This window comes from Ctenopharyngodon idella, chromosome 17, assembly GCF_019924925.1.
Source record: "Ctenopharyngodon idella isolate HZGC_01 chromosome 17, HZGC01, whole genome shotgun sequence".
In the NCBI taxonomy this organism is placed as follows: Eukaryota; Metazoa; Chordata; class Actinopteri; order Cypriniformes; family Xenocyprididae; genus Ctenopharyngodon; species Ctenopharyngodon idella.
The window spans coordinates 16,328,856-16,346,229 of NC_067236.1; the positions used below are offsets into that span (position 1 = coordinate 16,328,856).

The window sequence follows — 17,374 nt, forward strand, 5'->3', positions numbered from 1 at the left end:
TGGGGTGAAATATCCCTTTAAAATAAACAATAGGCAAACTACATTTGTCTGAAAACATTAAGCATGTTTTAATAATTTATTAAAAACCAACTCAGTTTCATGTGTAGGCTATTTTTAAAACTGTCAAACAACATTTTCACCCATTAAATTGACCCATTAAACTATTACTATGCGCTGACTCGAGAACCACTCGGACCGATTCAGTGTTTTATGTTCATTAATGATCCGATTCAAAATGATCCGGTTCAAAAGAACGATTCGTTCAATTGCTAGTGCGCTGAGCGGGACAACTGATGACACAAAGGGTCTGTATCGCCTGAGCGCGGGTCCACAAAAGTTATCTGGGAGAGGTAATCTATTTAAGGCCATAAATATGTCACATAATTAATAGAGCGTGATTCAGTCGATTTGTTCGTGTTGATTTATTTGAGCGCTTGAAGAGAGAGGCGCATTAGGGCAGCGATGGAGATGGAGCTATCCTCAACAGATGTGGAAAAACTATCTGAAATCAACGAAACTCAAGATATTGATTCGGATGATTTGCTGGAGTTGAATCAGTTCGACGGACTCCCTTTTTCTTCACGATATTACAAACTATTAAGAGAAAGAAAAGGTCTGCCGGTGTGGGAAGCGAAATGCGAGTTTATGGGTACTTTGATAAACAGCCAGATTGTGATAGTTACTGGCACAGCTAAAACAGGACAAAGCACTCAGGTGAGTTTATGAGTGTTTATAATATTAATTTGTACATTAAAATGCTTTTTAAAATGTTTTTTTGGTATTTTAAAACTCATATTTTTCCATATTCTGCTCTATAGGGCTGAATTTTGAACTGAATTTAAGTTATTGCTTCATCTTTTATGCAAAGGAAAAGTAAAATGGGGCAGATACAACATATTCACTACTATTAGTTCATTTAGCATTGAAAGTACCAAAAGTATGTTATTTGGGAGTTTTATTTTTGATTACATCATGTGTTATCTGTCTTAATCTTCATTTAGATCCCTCAATGGTGTGCAGAGTTTTGCCTATCTGCGCAGTATCAGAATGGCATGGTAGTGTGCACTCAAATTCACCAACAGAGCACGGTGGAACTGGCCCTCCGTGTGGCCGACGAGATGGACGTCAACATCGGCAATGAGGTTGGATACAGCATCCCACTTCAGACCTGTTGCTCCCCTGACACTGTATTGAGGTGCGTACATGATCCCGAGGAATGTTTAGTAATGCAAATTCAACACAACGTTATTTGGTCATTTTCTCTGGTCTTTTTTTCCATTTAGTTCCACTATCTGCCCCTCCCCCCTGTCATTACCATCACACGTGCATCTCCTTTTCAGGGGCGCCTGTCCTAAACAATATAAAAGCTAACAAAAGGCTGAGGGGCCTCGGTTTGAGGGTCTCCACGGCAGCTGCCGTGCTTCCGTGCAGCCCATATGCTTCATCAAACCTTTCAGAGCCGCCATAAGTCAGTCTGGTGAACAAAGAGCCAGAACTGTGATTAGAACAGCTGAGAGGGTCGGACTTAATGAAAACACTGACCTTAAGGAAAACACTGACAATTCCCAGAGTAAATTATCATCTAATCACGTCTGCTTGTCTTCACTTAGCTCGTTGTTTTTGTTTGTAGATGCATACATGAAGGATTTTGTATTAAATAGATGACATCTGTTGCTTTGCAGGTACTGCACAGATGATGTGCTGCTCCGGGAAATGATGTCGGACCCCCTTTTGGAGCAGTATGGTGTCGTGGTCATTGATCAGGCCCAGGAACGCACCGTCAGCACAGACCTGCTCCTCGGACTGCTCAAAGACATGCTCCTCGCACGGCCGGAGCTCAGACTGGTCATCCTCACCGCCCCTCACGCCGCTGAGAAACTGCTACGTCACTATGGAAGCGTCCCTCAGATCCGGCTGGAAGGGCCACAGCCATGCGAGGTGGTGTATGGTAGTGGGAGAGGAGGTGTGAAGGATTACCTCTGCTCTGCCCTCAGACTGGCTCTGGAAATACATCAGAATCAAAACCATGGAGACATTGTGACATTTCTGGCAACTGAGCAAGTAAGAGGCATTTAAACGTTAATAGATGAGATAGTGCTGGACTAGTTGTTGACATTTTTAAAAAGTTTATTATTTACAAATAATTTTATAAATTAACAAATACATGTTTTTCATTAAATTATAATATAATAATGTTTTATATTTTTATAATGAATATTTATTTAATATTTATATATTACATAATTTCATTTATTGCATTTATTTATATATAAAAATAATGTCTAATTGTTTAAAAGTTGATCATGTACTTTAATTTTTTAAATATATAAATTAAATTAAAACAATAATTATCTAATAATATAATAACGTTTCATGTTTATTTTATATTTAAAATGTATGCTTATTTGATATCTACAAATTAAATAATCATATTTATTGAATTTATAAAAAATAATTAAAATTATAAAGTTGAAAATTAATGATAATGTCTTGTTGTGTGTAAACAGACATACAGATTTAAGGTCTCAGATGAAGTTTTAGGGTGTGTTCACACTTGCCAGGTTTGGTTCGATTAAAGCGAACTCTGGTGTGATTACCCTTTTCCTGCGGTTAATTTGAATAAGCGTGCAGTCCGAAACCTGGTGTGCACCAAACATCATGTGACATGACATCCTGTTTTTTGGTTTGTTTATATGTCTTTTGTCCGTTTTGCATTCATATTTCAGTCGAACCGCACTAGAGTTAGTTTGGAAGCGTACCGAGACCCATCTTTTCAGAACACAAAACGGACAAAAGACATATAAACAAACCGAAAACAGGATGTCATGTCACATGGTGTGACCCTAAAAGAACAGAATACTCAAGCATACCTGTTTTTTTCTCGTCATAGTCGTTGTTGCCCATTTTTTTGTATCTTTAGGTTCGGTGTTAAAAACGACAGTGTGAACGCTAAGCGAACCAGGACTAAATGTACCATTTTCTATTTTGGTCCAGACCAAAAGAACCAAGAGAACCAAACTACAAGTGTGAACACACCCTTTCAGTCTTTACTAAAATCTGATGTTTTTATTGCGCATTTTTTTAAATATATTTTATCTCATTCTTTGTGAGGCCAGGCAACAGGCAGATCACTATTTTAATGGTTCCTTAGTTTTATGCCACGCAAATGTCACCCTGCTTTCCTTCGGTGAATCTGGCATAGAATTGAAAAAGGTCCCATTTCCATGGTAATAGAAACTTTTCTTTTTTTGATTCATTTTCAAGGAGATTGAATGTGCCCATGCTATTTTGCGGAGAGAGGGTGTCAATCTTGCGTTGTCTCATGGCGAGCTGGTGCCTGTGTCTCTGTGCCCGGCGCAAGGAGACAGTCTCTCAGTGCTGTCTGAGGAGAGCAAGAGCAGGAGAGTCTTCCTCACCTGCAGCCCCAATGAAGACTTATTCTGGGCCATTCACAGCATTCGCTTTGTGATTGATGCTGGAGTGCAAAAAAGATATGTATGTAGTGATTGTTTTTATTTTGAACTTTACGGACTTTTCCTTATTATGAGCTCTGTTTTATATTTACATTTTGATTGGTGGGCATGAAACTGTGATGTTTCATTGTGACAGGTGTACAATCCTAGAATCAGAGCCGACTCCATTGTTATCCGACCAATCAGCAAGAGCCAAGCTGAGAGCCGCAAACAACTTGCAGGCCCAACAGGTGAGGGCTTTTTGCTTTCTAAAATTCTAAAATAAAATGTAACTGATTTTAAAATAATTAAATATTTCCTCATAGACTACTGTTCAAAAGTTTGAGGTAGTATTTTTTTTTTTTTTGAAAGATATTATATATATATAATATATATATTATATAATATTATAAACAAATGTCTACATCAATGAAATGCTGTTCTTTTGAACTTTAAATTCATCAATGAAAAAAATTTATCACATTTTTCCACAAAAATATTAAGAACTGCTATCAACATTAAGAAATGCTTCTTGAGCACCAAAATGGGCCTGACATATTAAAATGATTTCTGAAGGATCATGTGACACTGAAGACTGGAGTAATGATGCTGAATATTCAGCTTTGCCATCATAGGAATGGATTATTTTTTTAAATGTATTAAAACAGTAAACAGCTATTTTAAATTTTAAAAATATTTCACAATATCAATACCCGTTTTAACAAACAATTATTGTCCTGATACCGATGTCGATATTTGTCACTTGCTCAGGGGTGCACATAAGTGGTACGCAGGTGCGCATGCTCGGTAAAATAAACGATGCGCACCAGAAAACATGGAGGGAAGCGCTTTTGAGTACCAACATTTTTGAGGACCGGTTCACAGGGACACTTTACTTACTGGAGTAGGATTTTTCTCCATCTCTGGTAAGATAGCAATCATGATGATAAGTGTGTTCTTTTATTATTAGGTGTGCAACAGATCGCAGTTAATCCGTGATCCGTACGGATAAGGTCCAACGGTTCGCACGCATGTGATTCGCGGATTAACTGCTAAATTTAACCATCATAGAGTGAAAGTTTATCATTTGGACGTGTTTTGTCTCGCCAATTAACACATTCAAATGATTTTAAAAGCGGGAGAAGAGGCGACAATTGGGACTCGTGAGCTGTTATCTATGCTCACAGCCTCACACCCACAAAACGCGTGCACGCAGCGAGAGAGAGAGACAGTCAGACAGCGCTCGAACACCAAATTAATTTCTCTTTCGAGTTTACTTGCACTTGAACGGACACATACACACAAAATTATGTCAAAATACCTGTCTCGGCAAGTATTCTCTTGGTTATGTCGTAAGTGAACAGTTGAGAAAGAAACCGGATGTGTGTCAGTTATTCAGTCCGTGCTTTCCTTCTTAAAGTGACAGCAGCCTTTGCTGTTGTCTGTGTCATTAATGTTAGTAAAATAAAAAAATCATTATCTTCATCTACCATGTTCGAGAGAAAAGAAGATAGTGAGGAGAGCAGTCAGGGGGAAAGTGATGAGGAGAGCTTTTAGGATAAGTGTGTCGCGTAAAGTGTGAGTACCAAGCAACATCTCCAGGTGCTCCCTTGAGAACCAGACCAAAAAAGTTATGTGCACCCCTGCACTTGCTCTCATATTTAAAGTTCAAAAATGCATGCATTAATTTATACAAGTTAGTTTATTGCTGCATCATCAAATAATTTGTAATGAACATTAGGGATGTACTTATTTTAAAGTTTATTATTTTATTATTTCTAAGAAAAAATGCTACATATTTCTTTGTGAAACTGAAATATCTTGGGTCAAATAACAAAACTAAGTTTAAATTTTAGAACTAATCTCAAAAAAGTCCCTCCAGTTAGATCTTCCAATGCTGTTTTCTCGGGAGGAGGTTTGTTTCGGCTCAGCTCCTGTTGTGTCTGTCTGGTCAAGAGGCTGCACATATAAAAAGTAAAATCTAAGTACAACAGTAACAGAGGTTTCACATCGCTATAAAGGCAAGATTTTAATATTTGCTATAATTTGTATCTTTACACTTTCAAGAATTACTTTTGAACACATTTAGAAAAATATGCTATAATAATTTACATGTTATTAAAAAATCCAGTAACATTTTACAGTAAGGTGTCATGTTAACATTATATTACATAACATAAACTAACAATGAGTAATACATATGCTGCAGTATTTATTAATCTTTTCCTTAATGTTAGTTAACAAAAATCCAGCTGTTCATTGTTTGTTCGTGTTAGTTCACAGTGAATTGACTAATGTTAACAAGATTTTAATAATGTATTAGTAAGTCTTTGTAAATGCCGCCAATCCTGCATTTGAATGAGGATGGGTCGTCCTTAACATCAGCGTTTACCAGTGCTGCGCTTGATGCTCGACTTGCTCGCTACTCTCGTGCCTGTAAAGCGCGTCACAGTAATCAGCGACAGTGCCCCTGCAGTTTAAAATGTGTATCGCGATTCATTTAACATCTCGACCGACTTGAATCGTCCCGTATTTTCATCGATTTTCAACCGACTCGCTGTGCTTCGTTACATCCTTAATGAACATGGATTGGACCCATTTAACATTCAGCAGACTGCTGTCACTTTAAGAGCTGCACAGATCCAATATATTGTTACACAAGCGTTTTTATTTCTCAGGTGTTTACGTTAATTTAAGACGTAACCGACTATGTTTACGAGGATACTCTCCAAGGCGGCCATTTTGATATAATTTTGTGTGAATTAGAAGAAGTGAAAGACAACTCCATTCAGTATTCGCGTGCTATCTGAGACGTAGCTTTCCGGGCACGTGCTATGGATGTGTGCGAACTTCTCACACACATATGCAGATGGTTGTAAAATGATCCAAAAATAAAAAATTTAAAAAAACGATACCTTGGGGCATCTTTAGTATTTTTCAGTAAATAAATGGAGCCTTGGTGAGCATAAGAGACTTATTTCAAAAACATTAATAAATCTTACCAATCCAAAACTTCTGAACGATAGTGTGCGTTTATGTTTACTTCAAATAAAAGTGTTTCTGGCATGTATTAAATCATATGACTGAGATATTTCATGTACACAGGCAAGTGTTTCTGTCTGTATCAAGAGGACACGTCACTTCCTGTTGAGAGCGTCCCTCACATTCTTGAGTCTGACATCACTTCCACTGTGCTCTTCCTAAAGCGCATGGAAATTGCTGGCCTGAGCAACTGTGACTTCGTTGACAGACCAGGTGAGATCCTTTTTATACAATCAAATCTCTTCCAAATCATAGATCGCTCGGGGCTCCAAGGGATTTTTTGCACTAATATTGAAATATCTCTGTAGCTATACTAAATTTTAAACAGTGAATGTATGCATATTTTCCACAAAGTGAAGATAGCTGCAATAATTCATACACTTACACTAGAATCCCTCACGTGAATCTAAGCAGTCCATCTGAACACAAACAAGTTGTTCACTCTCCGCTGTTTACAGCAGCCCAGCAAAGCTGGGATCAGCCAGGTTCTCTTGGCTCACAGTAAGGGTGCAGATGGGCCTGTTCTGCTCACTGCTGGTATTAAGAGGTGGTGAGCCGTGCTTTAGCTGAGCCGACAGCGCTCTGACTGCGTTCATTGTTCCGGAGATAACCTGCTTCCATAACACGCACCATTCAGATGAGCAGCATCATTAATGGAGCTACGAAAAGAGCATTTCTGTGAAAACAGCATGGTGTGATGAACTAGATGAACTTGTTTATCTCATGATGCAACTGAGGAAATATGTGGGGCGCTTTTGTTATGATGCCAGAAATTATTGAGAGTTTATTGTCTGTTTACTCGGTCGGACTAACAAACGTTTCTATATGGAACAGTTGATAACCCTTTGACTTATTCCCACAATAATACTTGCTCAGGTGGTTTTTAAAATTAACTATAGACCTTATTCAGAGCAGCGCCATGACAGGTATGAAAGCAAGGCTTTGTGGGATAAACTGATAAAATGTTGAATATGAAAACAATCACTCATTTATTGTTTATTAGTTAATTACTTGTGGAAGCTTGTTTCTGCCATTAAATAATAATAAAAAAAGGTAATTGTGATTACTTATCTCACAATTTGGACTTTTTTTTTTCAGAATTGCGCATTTATGTATCACAGTTCAGACTTTATAACATGCAATTGCGAGTTATAAAGTCAGAATTCCACAGTCTTTTTTCCGCTTACAATTGGACATTTAGTTTATATCTCACAATTCTGACTTTATAACTCACAATTTTTACTTTATAACTCACAATTCTGACTTTATAACTCGCAATTTTTACTTTATAACTCACAATTCTGACTTTATAACTCACAATTCTGACTTAATAACTTGCAATTTTGACTTTATATCACGCAATTGCGAGTTTATAACTCACAATTCTGACTTTATAACTCGCAATTGCATGTTATAAAGTCAGGCCCGGTTTCACAGACAGGGCTTAGGCTAAACCAGGATTAGGCCTTAGTACAATTACGGCATTTAATTAGCTTTTATAAATATTCATTAGAAAAAAACATTACTGGTGTGCATCTTAAGACAAAACAATGGCACTGACATATTTTAAGATCTGTCAGTAGAAGTTACTTTCAGTTAAAGTCGCAATTACCTTTTTTTATTTCAAGCTTCTATAATTACGTTATTTAGGTCAGTTCAATGTTATTTTAGTATTATTTAAAGTCAATTATAATATTTATTAATTTTTGAAATAACTATTTTTATATTTTCGGGTTTAATTTTCAAGTATTAACAAGTTTATTAAGTGCTTTTGTCATTTTTATTAGTTTTTGTTTTTTAATATTCCTATTTAGCTTTGGTTTATTTTTATTTCAGTTTGAGTTTCAATAATTATAATACTTCAACTATAGTAAAAAAAATATTTTATTTTGGTTAGTTTGGTTAGCCAAGGCAACATTTTTTAAGTTTAACTTTATTATATAATATTTCTAATTTTCATTAATTCATTTAACAAAATTGATTTGAATGGTTTTAGTTGACAATAACAACACTGGGTCGGTTTTTGTTTAATCAGCCTAAACTATTCGGCATATTTTTCTAGAATAGATTAATGGCACACTTGGAAAACTGATTAATAATTTGAAATATATTACATATTTGAATTCACTCTACCATAGATCCAGAAGGCCTCATGCAAGCTTTAGAGGAACTCGACTATCTTGCTGCTTTGGATGATGACGGAAATCTCTCTGAGATTGGAATTATCATGTCAGAGTTTCCTCTCGAGCCACAGATGGCTAAGACTTTGCTTGCGTCTTGTGAATTTGACTGTGTGAGTGAAGTGCTGACCATCGCTGCCATGCTAACAGGTAATCCTGTCTCAGTACAATCCACTCAACAGGTGTACCACCATGTGTCTGCACTTCCAATATGTCTTTGCTCCATCCAGTTATATTTGGAAGTGATGTCAGATAACTGTTGTTGTACCAAAGTGATTGTACCTTTTTAACCCCATAAAAATGTATGGACAATTCAACCTCTGCTAATACATTCAGTTACTCTGTACTAACTAAAATATGCAATGCTTTTCAAAATATTTATTTTGTTTTTTAATTATTATTATAAAAAATGTATAATGAACAAAAATTATTCTCAAGCTTTTAATTGCTCCTTCTCTTTGTAATTTAGCTCCGAGCTGTTTCCTTACACCCCCAGTGGAAATGAGACAGAAAGCCTCACTGTGTCATCAGAGGTTCCAGCATGCAGAAGGAGACCACTTCACCCTTATTAACATCTTTAATGCTTACAGATATGCTAAGGAAGGGCCATGTGAGTGATTTTTGTGCATCTTTTGCAACTATTATGCATATACATCAATGGCCAATGTGGTAAATTAAAATACACTGACCAACAAAATCTATTGATTATAATATATAAAGTGTCGATTTCACATTCACATTTGTATTTCAGACTCTAGCGTGGAACAGTGGTGTGAAGACCATTTCCTTAGTCTGGCTGCTCTTCAGACAGCAGATGCTATACGCTCTGAGCTAACAGAAATCCTGAAGCGGATAGAGCTGCCAGTGTCCTTACCTGACTTTGGCTCTAAAAGCAACAGCTTGAACATCAGACGTGCACTACTAGCTGGCTTCTTCATGCAGGTATGGATATAGAGATTATATACATGATATACATAATAATTAGGGCTTTTGATTTAATGCGTTAACTTAAAGGGGACCTATTATGCAAAAATTCGTTTTTATAAGGTGTTCGAAGATAGATGTGTGTCCACAGTGTGTGTAAACAACCAGCCTATAATGGTAAAAATCAACCCATTACTTTTTTTATAATCCCCATAAATCATAAACAGTCTCTCTAAATGTGCAGTTCCAGATTTCCCCTACTCTTTTGTGAGAGTAGGGGGAAACCCCGGCCATGACTGGTGACGATCTGCCCTATTAGCATAGATACCACCCCGTGAGAGCCACAGCAGTTCGCCATTTCTGTTTCCTCGCTGTAGCAGCTGGAGATATACAATGTCTGCCCCAAAAAACATTTATAAATATTATGTTATTGAATGTACCAATGAACATAAGAGTCTCCGTAGATTTCCAGCATCTGAGCCACTGAGGACACCGTGGTTGAATTTTATTTATAAAGGAAATGTGTCGGAAAAAGTGTTATACATTAGCGCAAATCATTTTACACCAGTGTGACGATTTGTGCTACCCGCTCAGATTTTGCTACCTCCCATTAAAACAGTAGGTAGCACAATGAAAATATAGTGTTGGTAGCACAATTTGATAGGTAGCATTATTCGTCAGAACACCGGACTGCTTCATAAACGAGGGTCAGTTCAACGCTGGATTTGCCCAAAGATTAACATGACGGCACATGTGAAGAGTTGAATCAACTTCGCAACAACTACATAAATTTATCCATTAACCATTCAGAAATGTCCAGTTGCATTCTAAAAGTTGTAACTTCTTCCTGAGTCTCTCTGAGTCCGGTTCGAACATGTAAGGCTAAACACCTGTTACTGACAATTTCTGACATTTTGGCTGAGTGAGATTCTCTAGTTTTGAGTTGCTGAGTATCCGAAGCACGGGCTGTTAAAGCCCTCTTCTGGAAAGGGGGCCGGGAGCAGAAGCTTATTTGCATTTAAAGGGACACACACAAAATCGGCACGTTTTTGCTCACACCCAAATGGGGCAAATTTGACAAGCTATAATAAATGATCTGTGGGGTATTTTGAGCTGAAACTTAACAGACTCATTCTGGGGACACCAGAGATTTATATTACATCTTCTGAAAAGGAGCATAATAGGTCCCCTTTAATTAATTAGTTATGGGAAAAAATAACACGTTAAAATTATTAACGCATTTAACACACCCGCCCCACCCCAGAAATACGTAGTTCATCTTACATTTCATACAGTTGATGGTGACGAACATAAAACAGGTCAACAACTCACTGTGTGATGGAGCCTACAGAATGCAGTTAAAATGGTACTAAAATACAAGATATCAGGGCAAAAATGCCCCTGTATGAGTTTTTGTCTCATATTTATATCATAATAACGTTAATCAGTATTACACAAGTGCTGTTTTTGTCCCGAATTGCACAAATACATATCTGATATTGATTTTAAACAACAGTAAATAAGAAGTTAATATTGTGTTATATTTTAGACACAATATTGTCTGCTTTTGCTCAATTTTGCCAATGAAATATAAACCCAGAGCAGAAACGCTGTATGTCTCCAAAAAAAACACACAGCGGTGTTTAATTTCTGAATGAATCCTCGTTTTGAGCGAATCAATCAGGTGAATCAATGATTCAATGACCCATTTATAAAGAGAGACATTTACTTAATTCCTGAATGAATCAGCTGTTTGAACACATTAAATGAAAGACTCAATGACTCATTTACCACCACCTACTGTCAGTTTTAGTTTCTTATTTATCATTTCATAAAAAAAATATTTCATATATCCATATTAATAAAAGCCCCTTTAAAGGTATAGTTCACCCAAAAATGAAAATTCTGTCATCATTTATTCACCCTCATGGCCGCTGAAAGGTTTATGTGTAAAAAATTCTATGTTGAATCAAATAAAGTATTTTTTTTCTAAAGCTACTTTTTGTAATGTCTATTTAATGCTTTTTTCATTTAACACAATAATGACTTTAAATTATCTTTTGGGGGTAATCTCTCAGCCAAATTTGATGTGTGTCGCCACATTTAAAAGATTTAACATTTTAATCGCTTGACAGCTCTAATAATAATATTGTACTATATGCACTTTGGAAAAATCTAATATATTGCTGTGCTTTGTTGCTTTAAAACTGAACAAGAAAAAGGATTAATCTCTTTCTCAAATGCATTGTTAAATGCACAACAGTAAAAATTGGTGCACAAATTCTCTTTCAAATTATTGCCTTGGCACAGTAACATCTGTGATTAAAGCAGATTAGTAAATGGCACAGTGATTTACGTATTTAAGTCTCTTTAGTGCTCCTAACACTGCATGAGTGCATTTTCCATTGTTTAATCTGTGTGGGGTTTTCCAGGTGGCGAGGGACATTGACGGGTCAGGGAATTACTTCATGCTAACCCATAAACATGTGGCTCAGATCCACCCGCTGTCTGGCTACGGAACCGAGATGCACAAGAAGAATCTGCCAGAATGGGTTCTGTACCATGAGCACACACTGTCAGAGAACAACTGCATCAGAACCGTCTCTCAGATCTCAGCACATGAGTAAGTACTGGATCATCTGCTTTGTCTAGAAAACATGCAATGGATTGTAAATAATCAGGCATTAATAATGTAATGTTATAATTTAATTTAGCTCACAGTCTCTTATAACTTAAATTCTTTTTGTTTTATTTAAATGTACTTATGAAGCTTTTTTAATTTGGTTAGCAAGCTATTTACTCTCTTTTCTTCAACCATGTGTTCAATTAAGTGTTCCAATTTGTTCCATTTGGACAATTCGTTCTTCTGTGCATTGTAATTTAATGGTTTATTTGCTGTTTGCTCGTGACAGGTTCATTCAGATGGCACCGCAGTACTTCTTCTATAACCTGCCACCTAGTGAGAGTAAAGACCTACTGCAGCACATTATAGATCACGGTTCAGCAGCCCCATCTAAAGGCAAAAGAAAAACCCAGACCCCCAGCAGCCCTGCCAGTGAGGATCAACCGCATGAGCGCTGTACCATACAGTGATAGGGGAACTAGCATACCTTACCACTGCGTTACCATGACAGGATTCAAACAGGATGCTTACACTGCTACACAGTAACCGTGGAATTTATGAGGCACAACGAGGAATCTCCATAGACTCACCAAATTAGCTTGATTGAAAAGAACAGATCGTGTAATCTGTTAAACATAGTGTGCCCGACCCCCTTCTCACAGTGCCCGGGACAATGCTTCTAAGTAATAACAATTTGTACAGTTGTCTCTGCTGAATTAATAACAATTTAAATAACCTACTGCTGTGCAGTAGTTAATGAATAAACTGTCATTGACTTTATGGTGTCTAAAATGTCTTTTATAAACCGTAGCTACTAGTTAGCATTTTTACATAATATCAGGATAGTACAATTAAACATTTTCCTTTTTCCATTTGATTGTGTTTCCCATCGGTTTTATTTAGTGCTGGAGAGCTGTAATTAAACAAACCTGGAATAGACTGGAATTGTTTTTTTTGTTTTTTTTTTCAATTGTATATGTATTTATTTGTAAGGCATTTGTTTAGCTAATATATTTTGATATTAATCTCAATTTCACTGTGATAATAAGAAATTAAATAAAAAAAACTGTTGTTCAAAATGTTAATATTGTATCTGAGATTTTTTATAAAGCTCTCATAGAGTTTGAATATAGTCCAAAATGTTCTGAAATGATCTACTTAATTCATATCATATCTATATTAAACTGTTACATGCGCCCAAATATCACTGCAGCTTTAAATATTATTAAAATTCATTTTCACATCAAACTAAACACTGCAGTGAAGACATGTAAACATCTAGGGAATCATTTTAAAATCTTAAAATTAAACACTCCCTGTGGTGAATGTGTTGAAAATGAATGTTATATAATAAAAATAACGTTGTATAAAGGAATGGGTCTAATGACTGTTTAAATATTTTTTAATGGTTTAAATGTTTGGGTTTTTTTTTTTTTTGTCAAACAGCAATTCTTGTGTTGTATTGTCACCCAGCTGTTCCAGTTCACTCACATGACAGATGGCAGAGTTGAAAGCGACGCTTGCAGTTTGTAAACAAAGTCTTTGATTGGTCGAATGAGTGACGACGTCATCCACAACTCTCACGGACGCGTCGCGTTTGCAGCGCATACTTTTGCTGATTATGAGAGCGTTGCGTAGCGTCACTGGTTGCAAAGACTGCACGATTAAATGAAAAATAAAATGAAAAGATTTTCGCGTTTCCATCTTTGTTTCTACTTAAAATGTTCTTAGGATTTGTGTCGTCTTTTTTATTTTGTCATATTGGAAAGTCTGCTATTGTAATAGTTTGGCACTCGAGAGCATTGAGAGATGGGCACAGCAAAAAGCAGGATGAAAAAAGTCGCACCTGTGTCAGTGACAGAGGAAAACGTCTGCAGCAGCGGCAGTCACCGGGATGGAAGTCAGTTGTTTGGTCCCTCGAACACCCAAACTTCAGATCGGCGCGTGTCAATCAGAAGAAGAGCCCAGGGAGACTGTAACAGTGACGGGCAGGACTCTGAGTTTTCAGCCGATGATCCTGCGGTGGAGGTGGACAGAATTCTCGCTGAGTGTGACAACAATGATATAACACTGAACAGGACTTCTTATATGATGCCAATATTTGGAGCAAAGTCGTCTGGACTTTACTATGCCAAAATACAAGACAGCAACAACGTTTGCAGTGGCAGTAAACATGGTTATGTGACGAAGGGCGAATTTAAGGACAAAAATAAAGTGAACAAACCAACCTCAAACATTCATGAAAAGGTATGGCTGCTGCGTTTTTACCCATGTTAGAATTATAAGGCCTCATCTGTTTCCAATAGGCAACTAGAATCAACTATGAATTATTAATAGAAACTATTAAAGTCTTTAAGTGGAATCCCTATCTATTTCCTGGCTTTCTGAATAGGTCAGGCCTCTGGAGGACCGGTTGAGCTGTGCCAACATAGAGAGCACAGCAACAGCTTCGTAAGTGTGTTCCATCAATTATTGATCTGAACTTACTAGTGACACACATCATTTCCACTGAAAGAAGTTAGGTTGTGTCCAGTGTTGTGTTTGGTTGAGAGCAGTGGTCTGTAATGTTAATTCAAATGTTCATGTTTAACAGAGTTAAACAAAGTGATGCCGCTTCAAGAGGTATTTTGAACGATTTTACGATATAATTTATCATTTGACGTCTATTAATAATGAAAACCCCGTGCATTAAAGGGATAGTTCACCCAAAAATGAAAATTCTGTCATCATTTACTCACCCTCAAGTTGTTTCAAACCTGTATGAATTTCTTTCTTCTGTTCAACACAAAAGAAGATATTTTGAAGAATATCTGTAACCAAACAATTGATGGACCCCATTGACTTCCATAATATGAAAAACAATATGGAAGTCAATGGGGTCCATCAACTGCTTAGTTACAGACATTCTTCAAAATATCTAAATTTTCTGTTCAGCAGAAGAAAGAAATTCACACAGGTTGGGAACAACTTGAGGGTGAGTAAATGATGACAGAATTTTCGTTTTGGGGTGAACTATCCCTTTAAAGGGTTAGTTCACCCAAAAATGAAAATTCGGTCATTAATTACTCACCTTCATGTCGTTCGTTCATCTTCAGAACACAAATTAAGATATTTTCTTAAAATCCGATGGCTCAGTGAGGATTGCATTGCCAGCAAGATAATTAACACTTTCAATGCCCAGAAAGGTACTAAAGACATATTCAAAACAGTTCATGTGACTACAGTGGTTCACCCTTAATGTTATGAAGCGACGAGAATACTTTTTGTGCACCAAAAAAACAAAATAATGACTTTATGACAATATCTAGTGATGGGTGATTTCAAAACACTGCTTCATGAGGCTTTGAAGCTTTACAAATCTTTTGTTTCGAATCAGTAGTTCGGAGTGCGTATCAAACTGCCAAGGTCACGCCCCCCAGTGGTGAACCATTGACATTTCAAAACACTTATCACGTAACAAAGCCTCGTTTTCTGAAATCAAGTGACTTTCATGCTCCGAACCACTGATTCGAAACAAAAGATTCGTAAAGCTTTATGAAGCAGTGCTTTTAAATCGCCCATCACTAGATATTGTCATAAAGTCATTATTTTTACTACACAAAAAGTATTCTTGTCACTTCATAACATTAAGGTTGAACCACTGTAGTCACATGAACTGTTTTAAATACGTCTTTAGTACCTTTCTGGGCATTGAAAATGTTAATTGTCTTGCTGGCAATGGAAAACTACCAAATTAATTTGTGTTCTGAAGATGAACGGTCTTAACAGGTGTGGAATGACATGAGGGTGAGTAATTAACGACAGAATTTTCATTTTTAGGTGAACTAACCCTTTAACCTGGTGCTGTGCTGAGAAAATCCTTGGTGCTACATTATCACCAAATATTGGGTTCAATATTTTTGTCAACTTAATGTTATTGTTATTGTTAATAAAATATTGTTGTCAACAATATTTTTTGTCAACTTATTTTTGTCAACCTGTGCTAGGTGTTTTAAAGAATTAAAACACCTAGCACAGGTGTTTTAATTCTTTATGCACCTCGGTTTTTGAGCAAAAAAAATTTGACTCTAGCTTATTCATATAAAAAAAATGAGGTGCATAAGCTCAGATCAGTTAGTTCCAAATAGGAATACAAAACCTGTGGTAACTGAAAGAAAGTTGATAAAAAATATTGAATAATAGCCAAATTAAATATTTATAAGCATATGTAAGGTGCTAAAATTACTAAACGTACTAAAATTATTAAAGAAAATTTGTAAAGTTGTTATATACTGTGTGAGCAAGGCCAATGTGATAACATTAACTAGTATTTTTTCGGGAAAACGAAAATCCTCTCTGGGTCAAAATGACCGGAACACAACATGAAATCCTCTTTTTAATGTTAGAGGTAAACTAAACATAGATGTATTTTACAGTACTTTTTATCATTTGATAATTTTAGTTTCTACTGAAAAGGAAAACCCCCTGTATTAACTATATGAAATCCTCTTTTGTATTCTTTTTAGAGGTTATGGAATTGGTGGGGGCTCATCTCTGGCCTTGCCTATCACGTATGATGCTTCAGAAGAAGACCTCATGAACACAATCGAGAGGGAGTTTAGTTAACGAACATATTAAGGATCTGCTGAGACAACTAAGAAAAGAGAAAATGATGTATGAGAAGAATTATTGATCACTACAAAGCATTGTAAATCATTTTTATATCTATCACTGATATTATGGCATGAAATGTTTCATTTTAAGGCATATATATATATATGGCCTACTTATTCAGTCCATCGCCGCTGCCTTAATTCTTTAAGAGATTGTTTATCCCTCAATGGAATAAAACATGTACTTTCCTTTTGACATTTTTTTTTTCATAGAATATTATTCTGTAAAGCAGATTGCCTGAGAGAAAAACATATGGAGTAGATAATTTAGTTCCATTTCCTGACCACATTTCCAAAATCCTCCACCCGTCTAAGACAGGAATGCACATCAGCAGTTTTTAGTGGCTCCATGGAGGCCCCAACTACCCTAAACTATGCTGATGTATATGTTCAGCAGATTGAATGGCCTCCATAATGCTGAATACAATTTATTTTGAGTCACAATGAAAATCTGCATGAATCAATCAGGTATTGTGTGTGGTTTTCTTTAAAGGGGTCCTT

At 36.4% G+C, this 17,374-nt stretch overlaps 1 protein-coding gene across 1 annotated transcript; it reads left to right on the forward strand.

Moving 5' to 3' along the window:
* Positions 1-129: 129 nt before the first annotated feature.
* On the forward strand, positions 130-17,338 carry dhx32b (DEAH (Asp-Glu-Ala-His) box polypeptide 32b). Its single transcript, XM_051868327.1, has 13 exons — positions 130-714; positions 1,002-1,195; positions 1,683-2,061; positions 3,265-3,495; positions 3,610-3,703; positions 6,558-6,707; positions 8,633-8,824; positions 9,144-9,284; positions 9,426-9,616; positions 12,031-12,221; positions 12,511-14,468; positions 14,614-14,672; positions 16,727-17,338. Exons 1-11 carry the CDS (start codon positions 463-465, stop codon positions 12,689-12,691), a joined length of 2,196 nt encoding a protein of 731 aa, XP_051724287.1. The 5' UTR covers positions 130-462; the 3' UTR covers positions 12,692-14,468; positions 14,614-14,672; positions 16,727-17,338.
* The last annotated feature ends 36 nt before the right edge of the window (positions 17,339-17,374 follow it).

What these genes read in the sequence shown, in the direction of transcription:
- dhx32b (XM_051868327.1), top strand. Translation starts at nt 463, where the DNA reads ATGGAGATGGAGCTATCCTCAACAGATGTGGAAAAACTATCTGAAATC. An exon ending in ATATGCTAAGGAAGGGCCAT is followed by an intron (nt 9,285 to 9,425) that starts GTGAGTGATTTT and finishes TTTGTATTTCAG; the next exon opens with ACTCTAGCGTGGAACAGTGG. An exon ending in TAGCTGGCTTCTTCATGCAG is followed by an intron (nt 9,617 to 12,030) that starts GTATGGATATAG and finishes GGGGTTTTCCAG; the next exon opens with GTGGCGAGGGACATTGACGG.